Source organism: Struthio camelus, chromosome 1 (genome assembly GCF_040807025.1).
Source record: "Struthio camelus isolate bStrCam1 chromosome 1, bStrCam1.hap1, whole genome shotgun sequence".
Lineage (NCBI taxonomy): Eukaryota > Metazoa > Chordata > Aves > Struthioniformes > Struthionidae > Struthio > Struthio camelus.
The window spans coordinates 48288666-48312442 of NC_090942.1; the positions used below are offsets into that span (position 1 = coordinate 48288666).

At 37.2% G+C, this 23777-nt stretch overlaps 1 protein-coding gene across 3 annotated transcripts in view; it reads right to left on the reverse strand.

Annotated features, from left to right (window-relative positions):
- Positions 1 to 469: 469 nt before the first annotated feature.
- Positions 470 to 23777, reverse strand: part of MGAT4C (MGAT4 family member C) — a 439229-nt gene continuing 415921 nt past the window's right edge. For all 3 annotated transcript variants that reach the window (XM_009674575.2, XM_068936614.1, XM_009674577.2), the window contains 3 exons: positions 11970 to 12125; positions 7412 to 7559; positions 470 to 5780 (listed from right to left, as the gene is read on the reverse strand). In XM_009674575.2, the coding sequence (XP_009672870.1) occupies positions 4624 to 5780; positions 7412 to 7559; positions 11970 to 12098 (1434 nt within the window). In that variant the 5' untranslated portion in view covers positions 12099 to 12125 and the 3' untranslated portion in view covers positions 470 to 4623. The remainder of the gene's footprint in view (positions 5781 to 7411; positions 7560 to 11969; positions 12126 to 23777) is intronic.

Genomic DNA, 23777 nt, shown 5'->3' on the forward strand with positions numbered 1-23777 from the left:
CAGCAATCTAGCCTTAGACCGCACGCCCAGCTATGCTGGTTACAAATAAAGGATATGAATCCCTAAGTGACACAGAATGTATTTGCTGTGTCAAAACTACTAAAAGAGGCAAGAACTTGGAAAATGCCACTATTAGATACCAAAAGACATCTGTTTTGAGGCTATTTTGATTTCATCTTTCCAGGATAGCTAAAAGGAAAAATGGAAAAGATAGATATACCCAAAAGGAATTATTTTATGAAATCAACACTTCTAGACTTTTATGTTATATAGGCCAATTTTGCTTCCACTAAAGGGAACAGAATTTTTATAGTTTTCATCTCCAAGGGCCGGATTAAGCCCCTTGTCCTACTTTATCTGAAAAGCTGGTAGAGCAGTGGAGACACTACAATTGACTTCTCTTAATGTAAACAATATGACAATGAAATTACTTAATTTGTTTTCATCGTAATTCATCTATATTTTCCACCTGTTTTTTTGGAAACCGTTATGTTGTGCCATTTGAGGATGTAGCACTTTTCTTCAGCTCATATTACATGATCTGTATTAGTATTGATAATTTAACACTTATCAAATTATTGCTTAACATAAAACTGCAACGTTAACATGAGATGAAAGCAGTAAGTAATATCATTTCTATCAGAATCTCTGAAATGCTTCACAATGAAAACCAGTTGCATCTCCAATTTGGAGGATCCTTGCCATGTTTTGTTTTCTTTCATGGTTTTCCAAGATGAAATATTTTCTAAATTGTTACAATTTGCTGTTTATTTCTCTTTTAATAATTCAATAAAGAACAGGATCCCAATTTTTCTTAAAAAAAGCAAAAACATTAATGCCTAACAAGAAAATACTGAGCAGATAGTAAAACAGTATCATGTTAGAATACATTGATGTAAACACAATACATTCATATAGCACCTTAGCAAATTCTCTTCATCATGGTAAATATAGTACAAAGAAGATATGATAAAATTGTGTTGCCTGACAGCTACAATCTTTTGGGTTTGTAAAGTATCCTGCACTAAATTAAGGGCTCAGTTCTTCTTCTTTTAACTCACAGTGAGTAATATTTTACTTCCCAAGAGGTCTCAAAGTCAAAGGGATTACACTATATGAAGAAAGATAGAAGAAAAACTGGCTTTCAGTTAAAAGAAAAAAAAGAAAAAAAGCCCAGGGACATTGTACAGTAAGGACTTCCAAACAGTGCCAATAGGAACTATATACGCCTATTCAGCAAAGAATAGATCCATGAGTGTTCAGACCACAGTATAATGCTTTTAAATGGTTCCATATTGGAATTTCAGTATGAAAATATTCACGTTCACTCCGCAAATGAACACAACAAATACATACTAATAGAAACAGAAACAACTGTACACTAGTGAACAGGTAGATCTTTGTGATGCTGCCAGTCTTTTCTTCATCGGTAGTGTTATTAAAAAAGAAACTCCAAAAGTATTGGGAAGTATCAGTGAACATAGACACTTCTGATTAAATATTCCCCATTCTGAAGGATGGTCACTTTTACCAACACATAGTAAGAAGCTATCATCTTCTTTGATCTTTTTCTGAAATTTGTCTGAAAAACAGTTACCATTAACTTATGGCATTATTTTTTTTCTATTTTACAAAATTTGGCATCCATTTTCATAAGGATGACTTGGACAAAATATATATTCAGTGGAGTGGGAACTGGAATCTGAACAGTTGGGTGAGTACTCAAACTACCAGACTACAGAACCACATTCTGGCTTCTTTTTCTTTAACAATTTTTTTGCAAACCAGCTCAAATTCAAAAACATGAGTAGCGAGTGTCTCTCATTCCCAGCACATTCTGGCATCCACTCATGAAAAGCTAACTTTGAGGGCATACTCGTGGCGTTTGTGAGTTTGACCCTCTCAGACTGGAAACAGCCTGAAACCATACAAGAACATTCACTTCTAAGCTGGTACAGCAGATGGGACTGCCTACTACTGCTGTTTTCAAAGGTAAAGCAGTTGCATTCAGCTCTGAGAGGAATTGGTTGTAGGCAATTTGAGTCTTGCTGCATTCAGCAGAGGACTATAGGTCATAATCACAGGAGTTCAGTCTCCTGTGTCCTGGGACTCGACATGTCCAAGGGGCTGCACCAAGCAGCTCCCTGCTCAGCTGACGCATTGAGCTCCTCCCAGCTGCGAACAGCAAGTCTGAATGCCAGTGTCTAGATTCCAGTCTGAAATTTCCCTTCTGAAGGACTGTTATGTAGAACATAATTGCAAATTAGCTTGTTTACTATAAACACAGCAAAAACATATTTCATTAGTGAGAAATGTCTTTGCACAGCTGAACTGATTTTTTTTATTTACAGTTCAAAAATACCATTTAAATTATTTCAGGCTTATGTTGAGAGCGCTTAATTTGTTCTAACCATTCATGCTGTGTATGGTTTTGATTATATGAACATTTTAAGCCTTGGGATAGTGTATATCTTCCATGTCAAGTCAGAAGACAGGTTTGGAAACGCTGCTTTTTTGAATAAAAAGAAAGGTAATTTCTATATTCTTAGTTATATTTGCTTTCACACTAACAGTTAATGATCAAGCAAAGGAAAAATAAAAAAAGAATGGCAGTTCATTTAAAAAGTAGTGTTGACTAATGAATAACTATCACCTAACTGGTTGCTCTTAACGAGCATATCGTTCATATGTATTTATAGCCATTTTAGCCTATACTTTTCATTAAAAAAGCAATATATTTCTTTTCAGCTTGAACATCTACATTCCTTTTAAGATATCTTATCTTTACCAAAATTAGAGATTAAGAGGGGTATTAAGGAACAAAGAAACAAAGACTCTTCCTTCAGAAGAGGATACTTTTTTGAATTTCGTGGAAGCATTTACTAGAAGATTTATTTTAAAATGTATGCTACCTCTGTATAGCGGGATTTGCCAAACCTCGATCTGAATTTAGCAGGATTTATGAGTCAGGAAAAGCAATTAGACTGCTGTTTTGTGTAGACTTTTGAAAAATTTACCCTTGTGAAATAGCCACATCAGGTTTGGGTGTACAGAGCACAGTACTTAGTTCACTCTTGGTCAGTGCAGGCATTCTTGAAATTTAATCCTTGCCTCCAGGTTTAACTAAAACCCATACATGCAATTAGGTGATAACCACAGTATTCATGAGATCAGTAATATGTTCATCTGTGTCACACGACACTTATGGATTTCGCAGTATCTACTGAAAGAGTCTGGAGGATTTCTTAAAGAAAAAAATGTTATAGATTATGCTAACCCAAATGTATGTGTATAATATAAATCATATAGCTATATAACCTCCCTCTGTGATACACTAAAAGCTCAGAGCTGACACGGAAATCATTAGGACTAAGGGAACTTTTCAGCTTATTGGCTCAAGCCAGGCAAAATAAACTTACAGAAAATAACCAGAGGCAGTGGAAAAATGGAAAAATGTTAATATGAAATTAACATGATCAGAACTAGAAAACTATGGAAGAAATTACAACTAATTCAGAAACATCGAATTTTCATTAAATCAAGATTTTACATTTTGCATACTATGGGGAAGATTTTTCACAGCGCTGTTGCCCAGAGATCAGCCAGGAAAGAGTGATGATTACCTTCATTTCCAATTGCTTAACCTGGTACACTTTGCACTTGTATCATTTATGGATTGGACATAAAATACAGAAGGAATAATGGTACTCCGAAAAGTATGCTGAAGTATTCAGCTGTTTGGCTATTTCTCACGGGGAGTTCTGTATATGTTGGGAGAACTGAAAATGTTGAAGCTGAGATCTGTTAAGATGTGCATCTAAGAGAACAGTGTTGTCCTTGACATGCCTGGATTTGATAGTGACATCCATATTCAAGCAGAATGCTTGCTTACTATGAGGCATTTTGTCTGAACAAGGAGAGTAAATTGGGCCCCTAAGTAACACTGAATCCAAGTAGTGCCTCACTTCAGAGAAAACACTCAGGAAGAGAAGTAAAGCATATTTGTTGAGACAGAATAATAGATACAATTATCTATTTTTTACATAGTTGTCATGTCAGATTTATAATTTTACATACATTCCCTTTTGAAAAGAAGATGCAATGATTAGCCACACTATTTTCTTATAGTGTTCCGAATATAACTGCCAGTTTCAGGATGAACTTCCTTATCACAACTGCCTTTAAGAGAAATACATCACCAACCACTGTACAAATGCATAAAGTTTTACATTTATGTGTGCATAAGCTGGAATCCACTTTCTTTTCACAACATACCAGTCATAGCTTTAAACCTTTTGGTAATGATAAGGATGTTTTATTTTGTTTTGTTTTGTCCAGCAGATCTCCCTAAAAGAGCAATGATAATAAAAAAGGGGTTCAAGATCTCAAGAGAGGTTTGAGAACTTTGCATTTCCTATAAAATTCAAACTTTTCAACAAATGAGTGTTTGTATATTGCCTGACCAGTCTAGTAAAAAATAAATTGCTTTGTTTGTTTTATGATTTCCTCAGAATTTCTGCGTCCTCAGTAAAGACCTGGAAGTCAGTCAGTTTTTCTGAGGAATGGCACCAACTGGGAACCGGGTGATCATACTCATTCTATACCTCCTCAGGTGGCTTTGCTTTACTGATTTGGTGTTTGAGAAGTCCAAATGCTAATGCTCCTAATGATCAGCCATTCTTTTTGACTTTTGGTAACAAGTATTCTCATGCAGTTAATATCAAACAGAACTTTGTGCTCTACATCTGTTATTTCAAAGTTTCCATTTCTGAATTCCCCTAGTCTCAGGTAAGTAGTACATTGCCTCCCTTTTTTACTCCCTACAATCTTTTCCCCCACTTCCAAGGCCCCATGATGCAAAATGTCATTTTGCCGGTCTTCAGTTCCAGTGACAACTTTAATTTTACTGATTTTAATGGGCTTTTCAAATACAATCCCATAGAAGTCTCCAGTAGAAGGAGCTTTGCCCCAGAAGTACTCATCAATGCTGCTGTAAGCCTTGCTTGCCTCATAGTTTTCAAATACATTCATGTTGGTTTGCAGATTTGCAGGTGGGTTATCAGGGATATCAAATGATTCCTCTTCAAAATCATCGTCCTTTAGCTTGTTTTCAGCTCCTTTGTAAGATGAGTAGTACCCCATGTGCTGAAACAGAGATGGCTTAAAACGTATCACTTCCTTTTGAGCTAGCAGCCCACGAAAGTGGATCAGGAGCCAATCACAAGGCATTTCTTGGTAAAACATCAACAAAAAATGGGCCAAGCGTGGGAGGTCATGGGAATGGTAAAGCTTTCCAATATACCCCAATTTGGAGAATTCCAAAGTCACCCAATAGGATCCTTCTCGTGAGGTAATTACTTTCTTAACAGCAGTCAAAAAGTTCTTTGAGCAGCGAACATCGTCTTCTAACATCACATAATAGTCAGAAAGATTAGCACAAAAGTTAAGCAGGAAAGCATAATCTACATTTTGTTTGGATCGAAACTTCACCCGGTCTTCTGGGTCATTGTAATTTCTCTTGAGGCCATCCAGAACTGGATAGTACTCCTCAGGGACGTGAATAACTATTAATCTGCCCGCAATTATGTGATGAGCAAATTTCTGTGAAATATCCTGGACCATTCCTTCGCACCAGGCTGAATCAAAATCCGCTAGCTGCACTACCACTGCAATTTCTTTAAGTTCCTCATAACTTGACTGCTCAAATATGGACTTGATAGTCTCAAGCAAGTAATTTCCCTTTTTCCGTTTCACAGAGGACAGCCCAATTGTAAGATACCCTGTACAAAAGAGAAGTCAAACATAAACTGAGTATTTGACATTGGAAACCATCTAGCCACAAAGCTCCCCTCTGGGGCGGTACTTATATTAAATAAACCCTTTGAATGGTGAAGTCTGAGAAGTCTGGTATGTGAACTTATTAAACTGTATGCAACAAAGGATATTTATTGCCTTTTCATGAAAGAAGAATTGTATTGCAAGCAAATAGACATATGGAGACTATTGCATTGAACATTCATTTGTTAACTGCAAGGAATGGTGTGAGATGGACAAAAGCCAAAGCAATGTGCACATATATGCCTGGTAGAGGAAAAATCCATTTAGACAATGCTGAAGGCTATAAAATCTGCTAAAAGAAAGGGGATTGTGAGTTATGATTCACACAATATTTTTAACTTAACTGTGAAATACAGCACAAAAATGTGAGCTAAAGATTAATTGTCAAACTTTGATAATTTTAAGGACTGTACAAGACTACACTTACACCTAACTTACACCTAACATTTTATAAATGTTGCATGGATAATTTCTTCTTGCATTTTCATCTTTAACTGAATTTGTCCAATTTTTCCTTGCTAATAATATTTCTTCTCCTAACCTCCTTTCAGGACTCAATGAGCAATGTACAGGGAACTCCCTCTTGCAAGCAATAATTTAGATACCATTTTAAACTGGAAGAGAGCATACTACTGCATATCTTTATTTCTGTAAGTAATTTTTAATGCTGTTAACGTTTTCTTGGGAAGGGCTACATCTTAATTATATGGGGCTAATTTTTATATATGCTGTTTTGGAGTCACTACCACTGCATTATTACCAGCAGCCCAAACCAGTTCTTCCAGATGTTTGTTAATATGTCTCAATTTTCGGAGATCTTCTATGAAGATCAACAGCTCACGGATGGTCTTATTTTATCATCGGTGTCGGACTTCTGAGTCTTGTTTATGTTTGTGAAGTAATTGATTTGGAACTAAAAGGACACCTGCCTAAAAGCTAGGTATGGCCATCCTTTACAACAGGCTGAAAGTCTTGAATCCTGCCTGAAGTCAAAATAATGAGCTGTTCCTTTTGCAGGTGGCTTGGAGACAAAAACCTCCTCTATCACCCCCTTAACATCACAATTCCTCTCCCCCATCATCACAGCTAAAGGAATAATGAGGTCCATCCACAGCTGCTGGAATGACACAACAGAGGACCAGAAGGACATATCTACCTTGCCCGGTCCCAAAGGTACCTTCAACTGGATTTACTTATTGTATAGGCAGAGGCTGAGACTGCGGTCTCAGAAGGCTATTGAGCACCACCAGAGCATGCATAGCTCCTGCTGCCTGAATATTAGCCAAGGGGTGATCTACAAAGCGTAGACACAGGCCGTACAGGGGCTGTTTGTGGGAAGACCATGAGTCAGGCAAGTGGTCAGAAAGTGAACAGGCTGGGTGTCATTCACTGCTAGGGCTGAATTTTGCATCTACCCATGGACTGCCATCCAGAGACAGCTGTGCCACTAAGCTTTCCAAGACCTTCACTGTTTAGCTGAGCCCCTCCTGCACAGAAATACCACAGGAACTATATAGATTTCACCCATTTTTTAATTACCTCATTTCATAACATTCAGATTGCAGTTACTTACTTTTCCTTGGCAAAGGCGTGCCAGCTAGGTAGCGATAGGAAATGTTTATAGATCCTGAGAAATTGGACAAATCTTTAAAAGTGTGAACATAGCGCTCTGGGTTAAGCTGGTGCGTGGCTGTTTCTCTGATTAATTGCTTGTCCCCTTCCTATTAGTGAGAAAACAAAAAGAATAGGAGAGGGAAAGAGACAGAGAGAAACACATTTGTGAATGCCAGCCAGAGAGAAAACAGGGACAGGCAGGTTTCCAAGAATAACATTTTTCAGTGTCAGCTTTCTTGAAAGCATGTAGATGACTCCTCATTTTTTTTAAAACCCATTACTGAATATCATACATTTTTGGTTACAGGAAATCTACCATAACCCTTCAGATTACGGTAAGAGGAAAAGAAAAAAATTTTGGACAAAGGCTCTGGAAATCCTATTTTCTGGAAGGACTGAGAACATCAAATTGATGCCAAAAAATATTGCAGTGTTCAATATAAGGATAGCAGAGCATCATTCAGCATCGGACGACATAATCTTCATAGATGGTGCAGTGGGGAAGATTTTTTGAAAGTGTTTTTAGTGATGTTAAAAAATAGCTGTTGCAAAGGAAACATGAAACTGTGCCCTGACATCTGGCTCATTTTGCCTCTTTCCTGAGTAGCAAACTGCCACTTTCCAAATTAAATTAATGAGCAGAAGTGCACGTGCTTATCCGGATAGCCAAAGCCTTCACTAGATTTGGCAACACTGGTGGTATAGAAAAAGGTAAGTTTATCGCCAGGCCTCCTCTCCCTGTCTTTTGTCTTCCTAGAGACTACGCCAGTTGCAGTGAAGTTGCTTAGGGAATGGGGAGGCTGTCAGCACTGCCCTATCATTAAGCTCACAGAAGTCTCAAGAAAAATCTGTCCCTCAGCCCTTCAGCAAGGAGAAAATATCCAACAGGTTGCAGTGTCATGGGACTGAAGTTAAAGGTAAGAATGCTCATTTAATTTACACTGTTTGATGCAAGTCTCTGACGACAGGCCACTGTACAAATGAGTTTCTTTCATCTGCTTCAACATGTTAATACATTAAAAACTTCCCAACCTGTCATTAAATGAGAGCGCTGTGCAGTAAACAGTGCTGCTGCTAACAAGAGCAACCATTCAAATAGAAACAGCATTCATTTTTTACTGTATAAATATTCAAAAGCAAAAACGTATCAAGACATGTATTTTATGGTACAAAGAAACATTCCTGTAAACGATCCTAGGTTCATTCCAAGTTCATTATTTTTCTTCCGTAGCAGTAGTAAATAATCCACTTCTGAGCTCAGTCAAGATCTTTGGCTAACATTCAAGGGCGTCTACCTGCTCTATTATGCTCTCTTGATCCGTAAGGTCTCTCTGAATAATTTCTTTCTAGTGCTCCTACGCTAGTTTGCATTTGCTTATGAGATGAAGGTTTATGTTGATCAGATTCCAGACTAAAATGTCAGTCAATGGCCAACAAAAGACTGGAAACCCATGTTGTTGAGGTTTTTCTATATAAAAAATTATAAAATGTTTAGAAAAAGAGAATGTCAGGACAAAGTGTTTTGATTTTAATAAAAAAAATGTTTGAACTGATCACAAATATTTTTCTTTTCTTTTCCTTTTTAAGAAATGCCTTTTGTGGGTAATAACTCCTTTTTTTTTGCTTGTTTGTTTGTTTTTATTCCTTTTTAGAATGGAAAACAAAACTAAAATATAGAATTTTCCATACATTTAAAAAACCTCATTTTTCTCTCTCTGATTACTGTGCAGAGGTCCATGAAGCTGAAACACTTGATCAGCTTTCTTTAGCTCTCTTCTCTAATTTTTTCTATCTTAGTTCTTGATTTCCTCTATTAATTAACTACTAACTTATATTCTGTTGTTTTCTGGAATTTGGGAAGCTCCTGAGGGTGTTGCAGGGGCTAGGAGTGCTCCATCCTTTACAGAGATATTCTGCTCCACTAAAGTTGCTGTGTCACCTACAATGCTGCTACTGTTTTCATATAGCCCAAAATAATTAGTACTCATAGAAGTGTTAGGAAAGCATGCTGCACTTACCCTTCACTTACAAGTCAGAATATGCATGAAAAATCACTGCCAATTATATAGAAGTAATGATCTAGCTTATATTAATTCAGTATGTCTTCAAAATGTTTGATCAAATGTGATAACGCGCACTGCAGAGGAAGCATCCTAAGCTGCCCTGCTCACATACCTACAGCAGCACTACATACCATCTACCAAAGATACTTAAGAAATTTTCCCCTGTGAACCCTTACTTTCCAGTCCCACAACAAATGCCCTGTAGGAAAGACTGAAAGGATACCTGAGACGTGTGAGAGTTTCTAAATGAAAAGAGAAAGTTCTCCTCTCTCTTCTGAAGATTTGCCACAATGCATCTCACTTTTTCAGCCTGATTTTCCTGAAAAAGCTATGCATTTCATCTCACATCTGGAGAAAGAGATGCCAGCCCCCCCCCATCCCTTTGTACGGTTTGTTGTCTGAGACCGGGAAGAGAAGCTCTGGGGCTAAGTACACCCTTCTTCTTTGCATTACCAGATATTCCAGCAGGAGACTAATTGTGGTTAGAAAGTCAGAGGGCCTTCAGGGCTCTGAAGACTTTCAAATTTCCTTTTTTTGGAGGGGATAGCCTGCTGTCCCTGAAGGGCGTACTCGAGAATACATCTCCTCGCCACTGACACTGAAACTGCTTATCTTTTACCTTAGTAGAGGAAACACACCAGGCAGGGTAACAGAGCTGTCAGACATGGTCAGGGAAGTTGAAAGTAAAAATAAATAAATAAACTAAAAATTCAACACCCTAAAACATTTGAAAAATGCTTGATGGACCGTAAAGGTATCAAGAGATCTGGGAGAACTGTCAGGAGATTTGGCAAGAGACTTGGCTGAGAGCTACATGAACGCAAACATGCCAGAACTGTGATGAGAGAAGCAGTGAAAGAAAGTGAATTCTAAAACAGGAAAAAAAGAGCAAATTAGGAATAAGACATGGAGCCAGCTGGGGAGCTGGCAAACAGGATGGGAAAAGATTTAAAAAACAAATCAAGAGGAACACCATTAGCAGTGATAATAAAAGCACTTTCAGAAACATCTGGGAGACTTTGAAGCAATCAGTGATAGAAGAAGAAGCAGGGAGAATGCCATTGGGAAAAATATATGTGGTAAGTCAGGTCAAATTTGATCACAACTAAGAAATGATGAATTAATAAAACATGGTGCAAAACCTTAGTGCAAGTACTGTTAGAGAAAGCAACATATCTGTAATGGAGTAATATGATAAAAGCATGGATTTTCTTTTGAATTATTTAAGAAACACTAGGATAGCCTTAATAATATTTACAATTTAGACAATATTGTTAGAAATAATGTTACGAGTAAAATATATTTGTTTCAGGTCAAGTTATCTATCATTCTGCTAAATTCATTTAAGGATTTTACTATTTACGTATTATGCATTTCTTACATTATGATGCTGCTTTTCAGACCCAACTGAAATCAAACTTCACCTTCCAGAGTATGGGAAAGTCCATATTGCCCCAATTAGATATGTCAGGCACATAAGAGGGTGATACAGAGGATCAGAAAGCCAGTCAGTAGTTCAATTCAAGATCTAGAAAAAGTACTGTCTAATCTTATCACAGTTTTGCATATGTAATTTAGTCATTTGACTATTTGCAAGTTCCAGTTATTAAGCAACCATATCTTTTTACTGGGCCCAGTTCAACTTTCAATGGCCTGGAAGTTCAACACATTAACCAATACAAGAGAACCTCCTTGGTATTCAGCAGTGATACTCCTATAGGTTATATATAAACTGCAGGGTTATAGTACCTTGTTGATAGCCTATTATTGAGAATCCTAACTCAGATCTTTCAATAAATCTTTGTTAAAATCATAAGATAACACTATACACCATTTAGATCGAATTCTTAACTTTGTAGTACTGAACTTGCCAGACTTCAATCTGGAACACAGAACATGACAAAAACACAGAATAAAAGCACTGAAAAGAACTTATTCATGCAAGGAGCTTAAAATAATATGGTAAGTGGTGTAAATTCTCTTCTATAACTATATTTTTATAATCTTGCTTAATACAATATTCACAGGTGAGGTATTTGCAGTCTGGACTGAAAATGGAGCTCCTAGTCATGTGAATATTCCAGATGTAGATAATTTTATCATTAAAATTGAGAGAAATTCAGAAGCATGCGAAATACAGAAAATGTTTTGACTCAAAGGAAGATATCTAATAGAGATAGCTGAGTGTTTTTCTACATTCATTACCTATTCTCCCATACTTGCAATAAATAATGCTATATTTTACTTCTGTAAAAAGGACTGTTAGGAACTTACTGCCACACTCTGTGTATTGTATATAATGATAAGATGGATTGGTCATAAAGGGCATGTTTTGAGGAAACTCCACTGCCAATGGTACACTAGCTGTGGGAAATTACAGGAATTATGATCTCAGCTGCTTCACTGAGGATGTATCCTGTTCTATTTGTTTGTTCCAGTGTCTAAGAAACTTACCAAAACATAACCATCTTCAATATATAAGTTCATGAACAGCAAGCAAATGACAAGGACTCCTAAGAATGATACTGCTGATCGTTTCCGCAAGCATCTCATTTTATCAAAATATTTCAAGTGGTGTCTCATGTGAAGAAGGGCATACGGCAGTGTCACCTGTGAAAGAAAACCAGTGTTACAATAAATGTTCAACTATCTAATAATTATGATCATACATCAACTTACCTTCAGATTTATCAAATCCCTTCAAGCATTTATAGAACATATGGATTTCATTTCATCTAAACATGGTCATCTTCAGGTTAAACATGTAGTCCTAATTATAATTTAGGCACTCTTCTTTGTCAATAAATAAAAAGCATGATTCCTCTTAGTCATTTCATGCTGAGATGAAACTATGTGGTCCTGCCATTGGTCCATTATGTGCACCAGCAATCCAGTTCCCCATGTACAACTTCATCACATCCCAACTCGATGGCAGAAGATGCATCCTTTACCTGTGCATCTGGATTTCCTTCCAAATAGAGGAAGAAGATATTGTATGACCCTATATCCTCACCAGTTAGAAAAGCCTGGATATCAGAACTAAGGGGGGCATATGAGGTTGACCCTCCCTGCACAGAGGATGCAAGTGGGTGCTTATCCCAGCACTAAGCCTGTGGACCATCCATCAGCCTTAGACGTCTGCACCACAGTGGAATGAGTCTCTCTGGAGGAGCCATTTTCTCCACTGAGTTTAGATGAGAGATTGATCACTACCTTAGACTGGACACATCTAAGCAGCTACAGTTAAGCAAGACAAATCGCATTCTCAGCAATCAAATCATAAGCATTAAGCTGTGTTTAAACAAGATACGGCCATAAATTAAATAAATAAATAAATAAATAAATAAAACCAAAAGAGATTCCAGATCAGACTGCCAAAATTCCGAGGGATTCTGAACTGAAAAGTAGATTAAAAACTTTTCACTTATATTCTTATTTGCTTTAAATACAAAAGCATTATGGCTATTGCCCATAACAATGTCTGATTTGTCTATGAAATGTAATACAGTGAATACATATATGAATAGAAACCTTAAAGCTCTGCTAACCAATGTAAAGTAGCAAATAGCACTGCATGGCACTGCATGTGCAATGGTTAAACCCTATATTTAAAGCATGGACTTACTCATACCAGCGTTTTTAAAAGTACTGAATAGCTAAACCAACAGAAAATAGGCCCAAGGATGAGTTCTGTAGACTAATTTCTATGTCATATTGAGAATTTTTAGGACAAAAAACGTAAAAAACCCTTCTAAGTGCAAAATTCAATCCATAGATGCTCTGTTAAATTGATTAAATATATCTAACTGTGTAAAGAATAAGTCATTTGGAATCTAGAGAACAGGGAGGTACATACATCAAGTATTAGTAATGCAAACACTAAACTGCTGGGTATAGTCCATATAGAATCCAGGTATAGTCCATATAGAACCAAGGTGAATGTTAGTGAACAGACACTGGTTATATACAACATGATTTTAAAATCACTATATTAAGAAAAAGGACATACTCATATGTTGCACAAAGCAAACAAACAAACAAACAAACAAACTATATACACACACACACACACATATATATATACACACACACACGTGTGTGTGTGTGTGTGTGTCTGTGTGTGTGTGTGTGTGTGTGTGTGTGTATTTGGTTAAGTGACCAGGCCTGTCAGTCTACATTTATTTAAGGATGGGCAGAAATGCAAAGGATTTATCATCTTGAAGTTCAAAAAGCCCTCTTAGATTACAGTAACATTTTCCTGCTCCTTCGTGTGTTATGAAAATAAACGTTATCAAGAAGATAAATTTTACCTCTAGAAGTCAAATTCTATCCTTAGGCTAATTCTATGCATAGGAAAAGAACAAAACCTGTCCATACTCTAATAGCATTAACAATGTGTTTCTAGCTAAGTGTGCTCAAAGTCACGTGAACTATTATGAGTGCACTTTCAGAAACATAAACAAATTTTCTGTAAGATAATTCATTTTCTCCCTAGTAGAATACAGAGCATTCCACCCTTGTTTTCTTTTTTAAATGTGAATCAAATTTATGTTAACGGTTATTAATATATTTCCGGTACTCCATTTATTTTGTTGCAGAACAATATTCTGAAGAGTTAAAAAATTCTAAAGTTTCTTTTATAAACTTTAAATTTTGTTACAAAAATGAAATTTGAATTTGACCTTTAAGTTTCCTGCAAGCATCCAGTGCTGAAGACGTTACTTAGCAGTATCAATTTTGCAGCTACATCCACACAGTTGGGCAGCCTGTTTGCTTTGTTTTGGAAGAGATTTAAAATTAAATTCAGGACAGCATTCTATACCACAATGCAGCAATGCATAAAATGGGATTTGGCTTGCTTCTGATCTTATTAGATAAAGGCTACCAGAAGGTTGTGCAGTAGATGAACCTACCTGGATATAAAAGGACCATGGTTCTCCAAACGCTTCCCCTCCCACACCAGTGACAACAGTGGTGTCTACTGTGTGTCAGCGGATTGCAGTAGACTCTCAGAAAATACCCTAACAATTTGTGCAGAAATGAGAGATTGTCCTGTTTTAGAACAGACCATGAGATATGCATAGCTTGTTTTTTTTGTTGTTGTTGTAGTTTTTTTCCCCTCACAATATACCTATTGCTATGCAAAACAATACATTCTTTAAATACTGATCACAGGATCACTGGATAGATCAAATATTGATACTTAGAGAATGGTATGAGCTAGTCTGACTATGAAATTTGAAGTAGTTAGGCTTGGAGCACTTAAAGCCACTGGCAGCTCCTGGGATAACATATAGAGATGCACCACAGTTGCACACACTGAAATTTTCCTTGGGAAAACTTTGGAATGAATAAGTGTCATCTTAGTCACAGAATTACTGCATGCACCATATTTGCTGATCACACTGCAGTACTACACAGTTCTCTCATCTTGGGTCTAAGCAGCCTGACCAAAGTCACCACGTGTTAGGGCACTGACTCGCAACTATGTTTGCTGGTATATTCTGTCTTCTCCCAAGCAGTTTTCATTAGATCATTTCATTTTTAGATCAGGAACAGAAGTTGAGGGAATCATAAAGCTGAGACTGCAGGCACACAGGACTGATGCTAATGTACAGAAAGAGAAGAGCTCAGTTTAGCTACCACTCAGAAGAAAACACTTGCATTTTTCTTGTTTTGGTTTCGTATGAAGTCATTACAACACTAGTGTTTTGCAAATAGAGCCCTTGAAGCAGCTGAAGGCGAGGTACAGTTGTAATACTGCTTATTCCTTCATGAAATTTGTTTACATACTCATACCAGCTTAAGGAACCAAAGAGGACACTGCAATTACAGTGCAACCCACCACAGCTGCTAGGTCCCCGGAGAAGGCACAGACGCACTGGCTGACAGCAGATGGCAGTGCGGACGCACTCACCAGCCTTCAACCTGCTCCCAAAACTCCTTCTTCCAACCAGTCTGTCGGAAGGTACTGTTCGGCATACTTGTATTTTAAGCTTTTAGAATAAAAACGTTCACAGACTCATATATGCAGACAGAATTCTTTACGTTTTCCTAGAACTGTTTCTTTCTTCAGCTCTTTCAAGCCTGTAACATTGCATTATGGAACATTATGCAGCTGAAACTTGTGATGAAAACGGTAAATTTTGCCTTGGGTGTAGGTGATGGTAGTAATCTTTTTTTGATAAATAGATTTAGAACTTTCCACAGTGAGACCCCCGATGTTCATTAAGACATTTGAACAGAATATTCACTATTACTCAAAACTAAGACTCTGATTTAAAAAAAAAGGCTTAATCTCAACATTCAATTCTGAAATCATAGTTTTGCTCAAAAATTTCATGCCTCCATTATTCATGCACAATTAAATAGATATCAGAATGGTATAAATGTAATTGGTTTCATAAAGCCATCATTAAGCAGCTAAATGTAATGCTTAATATAAATGCATGAATTTCAACCTTTTTTCTTCTATAAATGAGATGTATTGGTTTCATCATTCTCTCTTTCCAGATCCCAAATCCCTAAATACATATTTGTTTACACATATACATATGTAGCTTTACATAGCAATATGAATCCATATTTCTTTTGACTCTGTAAACTGATACAGCATTGAAAAGACAGTGAGCTAAAATATACAGTGACACCCCTTCACAGTATTGAAGAAGCTGCTCTTTACAGAACCTGCAAAGGTGTGAAAGCTGTGTAAAGACCAACACTGACTTTCACATAATAACATGCTGCTTTCCCCTGCAAAAGTTACATCACATGTCAGAATTTTTAAAATTGTTGTTTTAAAAAGTAAAACCAAAATGACCTTCAATAATACGAGTCTGCTCTTAATGTGCCAAGTCCTTAAAGCCAAAAAAAACGCGTTGAATTTTTTTATGCATCTCTCAGTTGTGGTGTCAATGTAGCTTTTCCCAAAAAGAAAAAGTGAGTCAAAGTAAGATTTTCTTCCTTATCCTTCTCTTTTTCAAAGGAAAATTTTTCGGGGGAGATTTTTCACCAGTCCCATAACTTCTTCATCCCACATGCATGCAAGGTCACTGTGGAGAATCATTTTGTATTCAACCCACTTTCTTCATTGCTTTTTGATAATACTAGTGATTTGCCCTTTGTCCTGACTTCAGAGATTATTGTTTACATTCATGAACTATTTTCTCCTCAAACCAATATGTTAAAGGGCCCTATGGAGTTATTTTACTCTTAAGTGTGGTCATTCTGAGTTAATGATCTAGCCTTATGTAATCAGTGCAGTGAAATTGCTTTTATCTATAGATGTGCAGAGATGTAGCAACACGGTCCTCTTTGTATTGTACTCTGCGTATGCTTGAGTGCTATGCCCCAACAACTCAAGAAAAGTTGCTTATTTGCAGAGGAACTGATGGCTATCAGAAATGTCAACTGCATTATATTTATCCTATAATGTTTCCAAATCAGTCATGCAGTTTTGCCTGCCACTGCAACGTCTGTATTCCAGGAGGTTCAGTAGAGCAGATCCCCTACCACATTTATTAAACCAACAAAATCCATAGATAACACACAAAAAAGCATGATTGTATTATTAAACCCCTTGCGAGATTTATTGCAATCCCTGATTTGACTAAGAAGCTCTGAAGCAGGTTCTTTGTTCCTCAGCCTTGTGACATACCATTCCACCATTGTGTAACTGAATTGCTTTACTTGCACTTCTTAATGCTTGTCCAATTTGTTTTACTGCTTTTCTTTTTGGAAGGCTGCACATGATGCCCCAAGGGTTGCATTCAATCCTCTTTACAAAGTGAGGGATTGAGGCAAAGGAAACGCTTCCAGAAAGAAAAGGGGGGGAAAAAATCTGGCAAAATATAAAGGATTTTTTGCATATGATTATTATTAAATTCTACATCAAGGTCTGGGATATTTGTGTTTGCATGTGTCATGTTCTTCTTACATATGACGAAAAAAAAGAAAGCCCTGAGTCATCATACACCTTTGAGCTACAGTTGGTAGTGAACTGGAAAATTGTAATGGATAGACTATTCCATCCGGCTCAGACAGACTCCCAACAAGATTCACTGTCTGTCTTACTGAAAGCTTGAAAGTACATATAAAATGTTTAAGGCTGACAGGCAGGAGGTTTACTGTCACTGGCAGCAGAGAAGTAAAAATTGGTGTGAGCGAAATGAAAGTTTAGCTCAGAATGAGGTTAGCAAATCCAGGAGCTGAGGCTGGGGTTTTAAGTCAGACTAAAGTATGCTTTTTTGGATGGCTTGTCAGTGTTTGTGTAGCTCCCCAGGGTTCAAAATAAACAGTTTAGAGAGTCTGATGTCTTCTGGAACTTATATTCTAGATAAAGTGGCTCAAAAATGAGGTATGTGAGTGGGTAGATTACTCAAAATTAGCACTCCTAGAAAGATGGGCAAAAGAAGCAGGTTTTAAAAGGAGATTTGAAAAGTATTTTGATATCCTTGATCCACAGAATGTGAGAGATGTTTCAAACATTAGTGTAGCTTACAGAAATACATACAACCCAACAGTTTGGGGATGCGGGGTGGGGGGGGGGGGTTAAAGAGAGTTTGAGAGGGAATAAATACTCCAGCCAGGGTAAGTTAAAAAAACAATACAGAAAAGTAAAAAGCTTAAATTTGATATGGAGATAGAGAGATTTGATATGGAGGACAAAGTGGCTTCCCTGCCTGAGGACTTCAGAATGACAGGGAACAGTGCCAGAAAAGTTACTTTGGCTGCAGTGCTCTGAGCAAAATGCAAAATATATTTCTTGGTGTGGAGGAATCAAGTCTAATCAAAGCAAAGTGATGGCTAAGATGTGAGAAGATGCATTGACTTAGACAGTAGAGTATAATCTAACCCATTGGATGGATGGTAATGCATACCACTGGATATGTTTTATCAGCTATATTGTAGTGTGAAAGATCAGTTTTAGAAGAATACCATAGGCAATGAGTTGACAGGATGTGGCAAGAGCCTGGAAGGCAAGAATAAATGACAAAGAAATCTGGAGGAGTCCACAGTTTCTGCTCCTCAGAGACAAGGGGTGGGGCATAAAGAACAGCATGTGCACAAAGAGGGAAGGGAGCGCTCACTGTAACACCCAGAGTGAGCCAGCTTAGAAACAGGTTGGGGCAGGGGAAAAGCTTAGTTTGAATCAAAAACGCAAACAGAAATGCTGGAGCATTGAGAACAACACTGGGCACAAGGAAATGAAGGAAAGAATTCAGAAAAAGACAAGAATACGGACTGAGTAGCAAGTCCTGGTGGGATAGGGATAAGTGATAATAGGGGAGCCAAATAACAGAGGGCTGAACAATATGGGACAGAGCTATTCTCAGTCCACCAGTTCTTCAAAGAAATCATCTCCACTAGATCTCACTCCCTTCACTGTGCTCCCTGTATTAATGCCTTTGTCTGTCTCTCTCCCACAACTAACTGACTGGTATATTGTTGCTGAGGTAATCTCTAGGCAATCGCCTGTCCTAATTTTGGAAAGACAGCCATCTCCCTCAATTAAACTCTAGTCGCCTACCACCAGTCCATTCTATTTCGGAACTAAGTTCATTGGTCCTTACTGAAAATTAAAGCCATTCATTATCCTCCACTTGGGTAACAGGGAAAGGCTTGTCACAGCAGGATCTGGGAGGGAAATATCCTCTATAAGCTTCTGTATCATTTGTGTGTCCTATATAATCTTACCTGTAGCTGTAATTTAAGAGCGTTATACTACTGGGAGCAGAAATAACCCAAGGTTTGTGTTCATATGAAGACAATATGTATCCTACCTCTCCTCTTTTTTCCCATCTAATAAGTGTGCAAAGGCTGGGGGAGCCATGCTGGCGTTTCTGTCCTTCCAGATTTGGTGCCTCCATCAGAATAGGGAGAGATCAGATTTTTATCCACAAACGGACCACCATTCTGCCTCATTCTTGAGTTAAACAAATACATCCTGTATTTTTCTTGCTCCAAGAATCAATCTGACATGTGAAGAGACATGACCAAATGCCTTTTTTCCAAAGTAACACCTTGAATCTGCAACACTACACAAATCGTGGTGGAAATCCACTAGGTAAATGAGAAAGGAAAGCCAATATCTCCTGCCAAAAAATCCTCAGCTTCCTATAAATACTTATTGGCATTTACTTATTGGTATTTATTTATTTACCAATAAATATTTATTGGTAAAAAGAAAAAATTCAAAGTACAATTTTTGCCATTTTTGCCATTAAAAAGTTTGAGAGCAAATTTTTTTTATTCCTATAGTTTGAATATATTTAGAATAACTGAAGTACAGAACAATGGAAAAGTTTATTAAGCATTTCTTGATCATCATGTTCATTATATGCTAAGTGCAGGAAAGCATATTCCCCACATCTGACAGATTGGCCATATCATCACTGGACATTTAGTTGATGTTTCATTTTAGGGTTACTTTAAAAAAAAAAAAAAGTATCTCTATTAAAGCAACCTAGGAACACAATACTTTGCTTAGGTTGCAAAATTCATCTCTGGTACTACTGAATATAATGTTGGCAAACAGATAAATTGAAGGGATGGGATAAGGATATCCTAAAGGAGATTTGGAATCAATCTGCTCCAAATAAAGTAATCCTTTCTCCTTCACTACTATGCCATTCAATAACGGTGCATCATATTCATGGATGAGGCTTCATCCGTCCACTGGATAGCAGAGATTACCATGGGGAGATGCATGCAGATGTATGGATGCTTTGGAAAGCCACTCACTACCCGAATGGAGCTAGTTTTCCTGCATAGGTTACAGAGATGCAGGGTAACATGGCCCTACTCACTAAAAGCAGCTTTAGATAAGTGCATGTTCTCATAGAGATCCCATGCTACTCACCTTGTGGGATCTGAAATGCCTTTTAGCCCCATGTATAGCTAGCTATTCATTCCAGGCTCTGCTAATCTCACTTCTGCCTAGAGCCACTCTTCTGAAATCTATAAAGATTAAGCTTAAAATCACTATCAGGGCAGCTGAAAGCTACCAGTGTACCTGGCCTATTTTTGGGCAGAGGTGGGGGGCAAAAGTTTATTTTCTACGAAGCATTTAGTTACAAGATCTCCAGTTAAGTACTGACTGAGAAGGCAGAAGCAGTGATGCTACCTGCAACAGCAGCTATTAACCCCTCCCACTACAAATCCTGCTTAGTTGGTATGACCTAATTGCTTTACAGTGCAAGGTAACTTGAGCAAGATGTTGCAGATTTTATGGAGACAGTCTTAGAGGTACCATTAGTTATATAATCAACATCAATTAAAGTAATGGATCCAGACTACATTAGCCCATAAGTAGCAAAATCCACTGAACAGCACACATAATTTTAGCTTTCTTGTTAAGAGCTAAACAAATGCAGTCAAGGCTACTAGTCTGTGAATCCATGAATAGCCTCAAAGATATTGGTGAGTTTCTCTGCTAGCAAATCTGGCTGCAGGACCAGAGCTAAAGTTCACAGATTTCAGACATATCTTGTCCACACTACATTGCTTCTACTGAAGAAAAATGACTACTTGCTAAAGATCATAGCAGTATATTTTGTGTATGACAATATATAGAGTTCAGAACACGAAACATTAAAACAGAACAAGGAACAGATGCAGCATTTTATATAGAATTGTTTTCATTTTATAGATTTTTATTTATCAAAACTTCCTTTTTATTTATCAAAACTTCCTGAAATTGTTTTTCTTCTTCTTTTAAGACAATTGTCAGTCTCACACACTTAGATATAGTTTTCAAGCCTATTTTTAGAATTAGTTATTTTATTGATCAGGAAGCTACTGTTTGAGAGCTCAATGGAAAGTCTTAATGAAACACTCATCCTAGAAAAAGATTAATAATACAGCCAGTAAAAACCAATTTTCTCACTTTTAATTTCCTAATCTATTTTACATTATTACCCAGAGGTACCATGGACTTCACAGATACACGACTCTGTGCAAATGAACAATTATATGGCAGGATCTCAGGAGATTAGGAGCTGCTCTGCAACAGTTAGCCACCTTTCTAAATGGACTTTTTCTTCTTCTTGAAATACTTAAATTAAGTCTAACCAGAGGGTAAAGGACCCAGCAGTGTCATTTAAATAAATAATAATTTTATATGGAACTCACCCAATGAAAATTCATCACTTTTTTAACTTGACAGGAGGCTGTAAATATATATAAGTTGTGTGAAATAATGAGTGAGAATGCCATGTTAAACAGTTTTCAAGATCTGATGTAGGCCCAGAAGATACTACTAGAGAATATCTCCCCAAAAGCATATACTTTTCACAGAAGAATTTCCTGCTACCTCAGCATAAAAAAACTTTTCCAGGTTCTGCACCTCTAGTAGTGTTATCACCTTGTGACTAGGCAAGGATACGGGGAAGAAGGAAGAGGATGGAGAGCAACTATCTCAACTCAGTGGCTAACATCACCTTTTGGGTTTAGGCTACACCAAATGATTGGTCCACATTGGTATATAGCTATGAACCTATGTGAAGGCACTTTTTCTCCTCACAGATCAGAATTAGAAATGACTAAAAAGCTACTCACCTTTTCCTTCGAAGATAACAGGTGAATTAGGCCTCATGATGTGCTATAGAAAAAACTGCTACCAGATTTGCATTTCATCCAGGGTCTGGATGAAATTTTTCTGAAGAATCCTAACTTGTCAAATATGTTTGGTTTTTTTTCACCACCAAAATTTGGCCAATTGGAAAGTCTGCTTCTCTGTGCAATTAGTGATGTTCAAGGCACTCGATTATGGTGGAGGACAAGTTTTCCTCTACAGATCTCAAGTAAGAGACAGCAGGACCTTGAGCTGGGGTCAAGACTTAGCTCACAGAGTAAGTATTACTGAGAGAGAAGCTGATATAGCCTGTGTTTTGGGTGAAGGGACGGAGACCTGCAAGGGTGTCTTCAGACTGGTGTGTCTGCCTAGTATACCAAAGTATGATACCAAAGTATAATAGACTCAAGAAATGTGGCTTTCCTGGCAGCCAGTCATGTGTTATAATCCCTGTACGCATGCACTAGATGGATGTCGTGCATGAAAATTGTCCATAGAAGTTTTAGACTGCTGCTGAATATATCAGTTCTTGTATCCGTGTCGTCCTTCCATTTGTTGATGTGTCAGTCAATAAAATCTATTAAATATCTATCTCCTTTTCTATCTATAGTTATAGTTAAATAAAGAAAAGTTGGTAGTAGAGAGTGAATAAACTTTAAAAGATGTCTTTGTTGATTTTATCTTAAGTGTTTTAATGTAAACTTCCTATCTACTTTTCTCTAAAAAAATTGTAAAATATTGCTTCAGGTTAGCAATGGAAGGCTTTCACTCTTTCTGTCTTAGATCATAACAATATCATAAAGACATAGTTAATAGGTAAAATGGTTATTTCAGTTTGAGCAGATTTGCCATGGACAGCAAGTTAAAGCACTGTGATGAAGATAAGAAGGAGCCTTCCCAAATAAGATCAAGAGTAAGTCAAGAAGTCTGAATGTAGACTTAGTACACTTTTATCACCTGTTTTTCCCATTTTTGCTATACCAACTACAGTACAGTTTGGAGAGGAAAGGGAATTTTAGAGTTGGGAAAAAAAGGTAGTGTTGCCATGAGAAGTACGGTAAAAGAACTGCTCACTAAAAAATTTACATTTCTTTGCAACTAAAGTTCAAACAGGACTGACTATTAATTTAAATCTGTAGTTGGTCATACATACCATAGCAAAAACAGTAGAGAAAAGTGAGGTATATTTCACTGAGAAAAGAGACAAACAAAAAACCCACAATATCTTAGATAAAAGAAAAAAAAGAGCAAATTCTAGATATAAAAGCTGTAACAGATTAAAAAAGAATTTGCTTTTTAGCCTACAGTTTACATACAGCTCTGTTCCTTTATAGATGTAATAGTTCTCTCATTTTTAAAGAGCTCTAAAGCCCAGAAATGAGTTTCATGGCGAGCCTTGTATGGTGGCACACATACCACCTTGCTCACTGATTCCTGCAGAGCACCTACCACACATGGTTGCTCTGAATTACCTGTCATAGAAGCCTCTCTTCTGCATGATAACATAAAGAGCTCAAGGAACTAGCAATCTGACTTGGTGGGGGCGTGAAACGCCATTGTCAATGCTCCTAAAAACTCCATGGCTTTCTAACCAGTTATGATGTAAAGCATTTAAATTCAAGGAATTCAAGGAATTCCCAGGAATCACTACAACAGGGAGGCACATAAATAACTTTGTTGACTGCCGC